The sequence below is a fragment of the Aulonocara sp. 'chitande type north' Nkhata Bay genome, linkage group LG1 (genome assembly GCF_057382095.1).
Source record: "Aulonocara sp. 'chitande type north' Nkhata Bay isolate Kocher_YH1m ecotype deep benthic linkage group LG1, A_spYH_male_GT1.1, whole genome shotgun sequence".
In the NCBI taxonomy this organism is placed as follows: Eukaryota; Metazoa; Chordata; class Actinopteri; order Cichliformes; family Cichlidae; genus Aulonocara; species Aulonocara sp. 'chitande type north' Nkhata Bay.
In genome coordinates, this window is record NC_141344.1 from 39,051,222 (window position 1) to 39,057,387 (window position 6,166).

A 6,166-nucleotide genomic window follows, 5' to 3' on the forward strand; every position below is an offset into this window, starting at 1 on the left:
AGGGAGGGGCGGGGCCATCTGCTGCGACCGGTTGGGGTGAGAGAAGGAATGCTGCTCATATGCTGCTCGTTACAATGTGAATTTATGAATATAGCCAACTGCATGTTTAATAAAACTGGAAAGTTAAGCCTGTGTAAATATAGCAGTTAGCATTAGCAGATGCTAATCTCTGTAACATAAAAACACTGAATCGCCTTTCACACAGTTATACTGTACATGATTTCAGCAGAGCTCGGGTGCATCGCATTAGAGGAGAGCATTAAGACCTGTCAGCCTAAACTGTTATTAGCCTTCTGCTTGCATGCCCACAATCCTGTGGTAGTGGTCTGGCAGCGTTTGGCTGTTGTCAGCACTTCTCCATCCCGCTGAGTTGCCGGGCTCAGAGGGGCCTCGGGGCCTCTGAGGTCTGAGAAGGAACCAAACAAACTTCCTGACTCCAGCCAGCAGGAGAACAGCACATACATGAACCCACTGGCACAAACAAATCCAGCTAAGCTGCAGTGATTCTCTAACTTTTTGTGTTTGTGATCCGGCAGACACCGTTCACCCTAACGCTCCGCCTGTGGGACATTTTCATCCTGGAGGGAGAGCGGCTCCTCACCGCCATGTCTTACACTATCCTCAAGATACACAAGAGTAAGGAGATGATGGATGGGTCGCCACGAAACAATAAATCACTCTCTGCTCAGTTTCCTCACTGAGCCTTCTACACAACAACCACATTGTGTTAACTTTAGCCTCTTATTAACCTCCTGAAATCAAGTGATTTTGAAGTTTTCCAGTTTTTGTTTGCTTTCCTAAAGTCTGCAAAAGTGAAACTTCGCAAGGCCACACTTTGCAATTTAAGTACTACTTACTGGTGTCTGGTCTCGAGACATCTTTATGATTTTTGCATAAATGTCTGTATACTTGTGTGATTCAGGGTTTCTGTGTTCGTGTGGATATCTACAAGTGTATAGATGTTTACAGTCGTTTAAATCTCATTTGTAGCAAACAAGTTATTATTGCAGAAAATAGAAGATGTTATATAAATATAAAGATGTTTATAATTAATGTGCTCATTACAAAATCATATGTGGGATTACACAACTCAGTTTACACAAACATTTTTTATTGTCAGTTTTTTAAAACAGGGGTTAAATGTCATCTGAATACAGCTCCAATACAAGACAGATGAGACGTGACTGCACGTTTCTGTGAGTTTAACATCTGGTTTGTGAACAGAGCGCCTCTTGAAGATGTCTCTGGAGGAGCTGAGAGAGTTCCTGCAGGAGCGCATCGCTCAGACTTTTTTCTACAGCGACGACATGATCATTGAGCAGCTTCAGGCCTCCATGGCTGAGCTGCGAAAGATGAAGCTGGATCTCCCGCCTCCAGGTACGCGGCTGTCCTTTTAGGAGTCTCCAGTACTCCAGTACATTATTCGGTGTCAATAATGTGCACTTAAAGAAAATAAACAGTTCTTAATGGCTCGTTTTTAGGGAAGCCTGAGGAGCTGCCCCGTAAGCCGCTGGGTCAAGAGCTACCCGTGCTGCTGAGTCCAGTGCGGCCCTCTGAAGGGAAGCCAACGTCAGCTAGCGGGTTCCCCAAAGCCGGCCTGTGCCTCCGCATCATCTCCCACCAGCCAGACTCCATATCCCCAGACCAGAGTCCCTCCAAGGACCTTGTGAATCTTGAAGGTGTGGACAAAGAGGAGACTCCGTTGCCTTCCCCAGATCCCATCATCATCCACAGCCAAGCCCCACTCACCCCTGACAGCTCCCCACTAGCAGGGCCTCCGCCTTACCAACCCCCATGGAGTCAAACTGTGGTTGCAGCAGATCAGCCGTCACCACGGTCCGACCCGGAGAGGGTTGGAATAGAAGCTGACACAGATGTCCCGGTAGGACCTCCCTCACCTTCAGAAATAACCAGCGCCCCGCACTCGGCCTCTACTAACGACCTCACTGCAGACGCGCATTCGGCCGTCACCGGTCAGTTCTGCTGCAAAGTCCCGCGGACTCTTTCAGCGCCCGTGTCTCAGGTAGCCTCGCCGGCTTTGGGCATGGCCCAGTCTGAGAGTCTGCCTGCAGCAGAGAGGCTTCAGCTGCCGGAGCAGGCCTCAGCACTGAGCAGGGACGTGAACCTGGACTCGAGTGCAGAATCAGAGGACACATCGGCTGCCGATGTTTCATGAGAAGAGCAGAAAAGTGTAGATCGCTAATTTATTTATGACGCTTTTACATGTAAAAAGGTTAAGTCTGTGATTAATGTTCTGGTGTGATTTATTAGTCAGATTTACAGTGTTAAGCAACAGTTGCTTCAAAATGTGCTTTCAGTTTCGGGACCAGTATTTATAAAAGTTTTGTATTTGCCAATTTTCAAACTGACTTTCTAAAGACTTTTGGCTACAAGAAGCTGTTTCCTCCTTCGGACTTTTCAGCCCTTTTTCATGTTAGGTAACATTTTAACTGGTAGATTTTTGCCCTTTATGTGGCTGAAAGTTCCAGATGTAGGTTACAAAGACAATATGTCGACATAGTGAAAGGCAGATGGGTTTGTTTGGTCCTGAAGCAGTGAACAGGACGATGTATGTGCTGTTCTGTTAGATCCAGTTGTGGGAGAAGGACATGCTAGCTAGCTGTCATTCTGGCTTTTAAATGTCTTAATTAGAAGATGTCTGTCTTAATACAACCCTCACATGCTTTGCTGAATAAGCAAATGTCCCAAGCCATTTATAAGCCTTAAATGGCTTGGGCCTGTAACTGATAAGAAATATATCAGCATATTCTGAGAGGATCAGCTGAGAACTTTTGTCAGATTTAATTGATTTTCAGTTCAGTTCTTTTCTCCAGTTGAGCAGAAGCTTCAGTAGTTTGGGGGTTTTTTTTGTGGGCACCGATCTTTCCACTTTAACCGAACATTAAAAAACACCTGAGTACCTGCTAAAATCGCTGATCTGTGGAAAACACGTCACTTCATCGTTCAACTTTGGGCACAAAGCATTTTTGCCCAGAATGGACTGATTCTTATAGAGCGCTTTTCTATTCTCAAAGCGCAAGACATCATATTCTAGGTCTGGATTGGCGGGAAAGTGATTTCCAAGGACTCCAAGTCTGAAGCATCATCCTTTACAACAGACGAAACACGTTTGTAGTTTTTTAACTTTTTGTGTGTTCAGTCTAGGCCTTTGTAAAGTGTTACAGGTTTATTTTTTGTAATAACGTCTCGATGCCTTATTTGGATTGGCTTCAGTTCTGCATTGGACCCCGTTGAACCTAACCTGACTCTACATCAGGAAACAGAAGCAGCTTCCTGGCGCTGTACTGATTGTGCAGATCTCTGACGTGGTGAGCAGGCTCACTGTTGCGATGATACGTACTGAAACCTGTTGAGCTCATTTCAAAGAAGTGCTTTTTTCTAGCTCTGTAATTTATTGTTTGTATCATCTCAGAAAAGGCATCTTGTGTGTTTCCTCCTTAAACGGTGAAAATACGCAAAATACGAATGTGTATGTATCAGATGATTTGAACATGTGTTTAATATTGTACAGTGCTATAGAACCAGTAGGTAGACACAGCTGGGACTAGTTTGTTCATCTGAAGGAAGAAAAACTTCAGTTCTGTTCTTAGAAATAATGAAACGCTGACATCTTGTGGTTAGTTTAGATTAAGAGTTTCTCTCCAGTTATAGACGAGCCAGGAAGGAGAGAAGTGTTCTAGAAAGGTCTTCATTTTTTCCAAATAAATCTAGTCATATTTTACAATGTAATGCCATTGTTTTGAATGATGTAAATATGTTTTATGGTATTTGACTATATTTACATCCTGAAAATCCTCCAGGGTTGGAGAAATGATGTGCCAAAGTCCAGTAGCTACAGTCCAACCAATTAGCTGATTGAAGCCTTGGAGGTGAAACAATAAACTTTAATTTTGATTTTCTTTGTCTTCCTTGACTCTTGCAAAGTAAAAATCATGTCGGGGAAATAGTAGATTATGGGTCTAAGATGTTTTTAAACTGAAAGGGACAGAACGAGGCAACGATATGACCGATGTGGTGGTGCTGGGTAAAGACCAGCAGGAGAATTCAAACATGTATTATTAAACCTAAAAAAATAACTACTATTCAAAAGAGATTCTTCGCCTGCGCGTTACCCCGGTAACACGGTCGGCAACCTAACATCAGTGTGTTGAGTCGTACTAACATAAAGTTAACATACAATAAATACACACAGCATACAAATAAATGTTAACATTGGACACTAACACTGTTTTTATTTTGTCTTTGTCTGCGGGGACTTTTACAGTAAGGCAAGCAGAGACAATAAAGTAGTAAATGTACTGGTTTTTATACATCGTGCTTTTCTACTGTACCTGAGCACTCAAAGCCTCTTTAAAGAAGGAAAGAAAGAGAAACCTTTATAGTCCCACACGTGGGAAATCTTTGGTCACGGCAGGAAGTACAAGAGAGAAAAAACAATAGAATAAGATAAACAGAATAACATACTACACAAAACGGACAGAACACCATATACAATAGAAAAAGTACAAATAGAATAAAATACTTTGTTACACTGGGAAAATTGCTCTTAGTGCCATTGCAAAACAAGGAGACAGGGCGAGAGTTACAGTTGTGTATGGGATGGTTGTGTGTGTCTGTCTGCACGTGTGTGATCCTCTGCAGAGACCATGTTGTGGAGTCTGACAGCAGTAGGAAGGAAAGACCTGCGGAGTCTCTCCGTCCCACTCGTGGGTGCCGCAGCTGCCACTGAAGGAGCTGCTCAGTGATGTCAGAGTCTCCTGCATGGGCTGGGAGATGATGACCAACAGCGATGACAGCTTCTCCTGTCACTCACCACCTCCACAGGGTCCAGAGAGCGTCCTAGAACAGAGCTGGCCCTCCAGCCTCTTCGTTCTCTTCCTGTCCCCTGCAAAGACGCTGCCGCCCCAGCAGACCACACCGTAAAAGATGGCTGAGGCCACCACAGAGTCATAGAAGGTCTTCAGGAGAAACAGGAACAACATACCTCATTCGCCTATTCAAACGAGCTCTTTTTTCTTGCGTCATATCTAACATTCATGCTCCCATGGCGCATCAGAGACCAACTTGGTGTTATTCCCAGGATATTTGGCATGCAGACTGGAGCAGCCAGAGATTAAACCGCTAAACGTCCGACTGGTAGATGACCCGGTCTACTTCCTGAGTAACAGTCATCCCAAGTGAGGTAAAGTGAAGGTTACTAATGACTTGTGGCCTCTGACAGTGGGCTTATTTTTGTGTGTGTCCTCTTAGACCTCAGAACAACATTTAATGCTACTGAACAAAATATTTAACTCAGACAGCAAAACTCTTCTATTGACTTATTCTGTGAAGGCAAATTACTCTGGGGCAAATCTTTGTACCTCGGTTATTGTTTGAAAGAAGGAGGGAAACAAGGCTCTGAAGTCTCACTGGCTGAGAGCTATGATGTGGGCTGGACTGGATAATTATTTTAAATTTTTTAAAAATCCTTAATGGCAGAGGCACACAAAAGATATTAAAGACAATTCAATTTTATTTTATTTTATTTATACAGCACCAAATCACAACAACAGCCGCCTCAAGGTGCTTGACACCCTCTCTGCTTCTAAGATTAGGCTTCAACTTTCTGCTAGAGCATATCGTTAGGGCAGGATCAGGTCACATGAGCCATCCCTTAGGCACGCTGCAATAGGCCTAGGCTGCTGGGGTCTTCCCATGATGCACTGAGCTTTTCTTTTTCATTCCTCTTTTCACTCTCCGTGTGTTTTTAGACTTTAATCATTATTCATTCTTTTTAATCGACGGCTCTCTTCCGTGTTGTCTTTTTTCCTGCCTCTCACTCCCAACCAGTCGTGGCAGATGGCTGGTCTTCCCTGAGCCTGTGTTTTTGCAGTTAAAAGGGAATTTTTCTCTTACTGTTGCAAAGTGCTTGCTTATAGGGTGTTGTTTGATTGCACCATAAGTTACAATGGTGGTGTACCCCAGAGAGCCACATTCGTTGTATAGAAAGCTCGTGGTTAACAATGAATTTACCTGAATATGGTGAAATCTTGCATCATATCAGAGGCCTCAGGTTTCGTAGCTTTGAATAAGGTCTTTGCTTGTCTCAGAGGACAAATTTAATTACATTTTTGAAAATACAGTTCAGCTTCCGTGTTGTTCATGC

General features: G+C 43.7%; 1 protein-coding gene across 1 annotated transcript in view; it reads left to right on the plus strand.

Annotated features, from left to right (window-relative positions):
- The window catches only part of LOC147339527 (USP6 N-terminal-like protein), a 28,629-nt gene extending 24,720 nt beyond the window's left edge, over positions 1–3,909 (plus strand). Inside the window, exons 12-14 of the mRNA XM_086295283.1 lie at positions 537–636; positions 1,225–1,377; positions 1,482–3,909. Coding sequence (XP_086151409.1) covers positions 537–636; positions 1,225–1,377; positions 1,482–2,176 — 948 coding nt within the window. The 3' untranslated portion in view covers positions 2,177–3,909. The remainder of the gene's footprint in view (positions 1–536; positions 637–1,224; positions 1,378–1,481) is intronic.
- Positions 3,910–6,166: the final 2,257 nt, after the last annotated feature.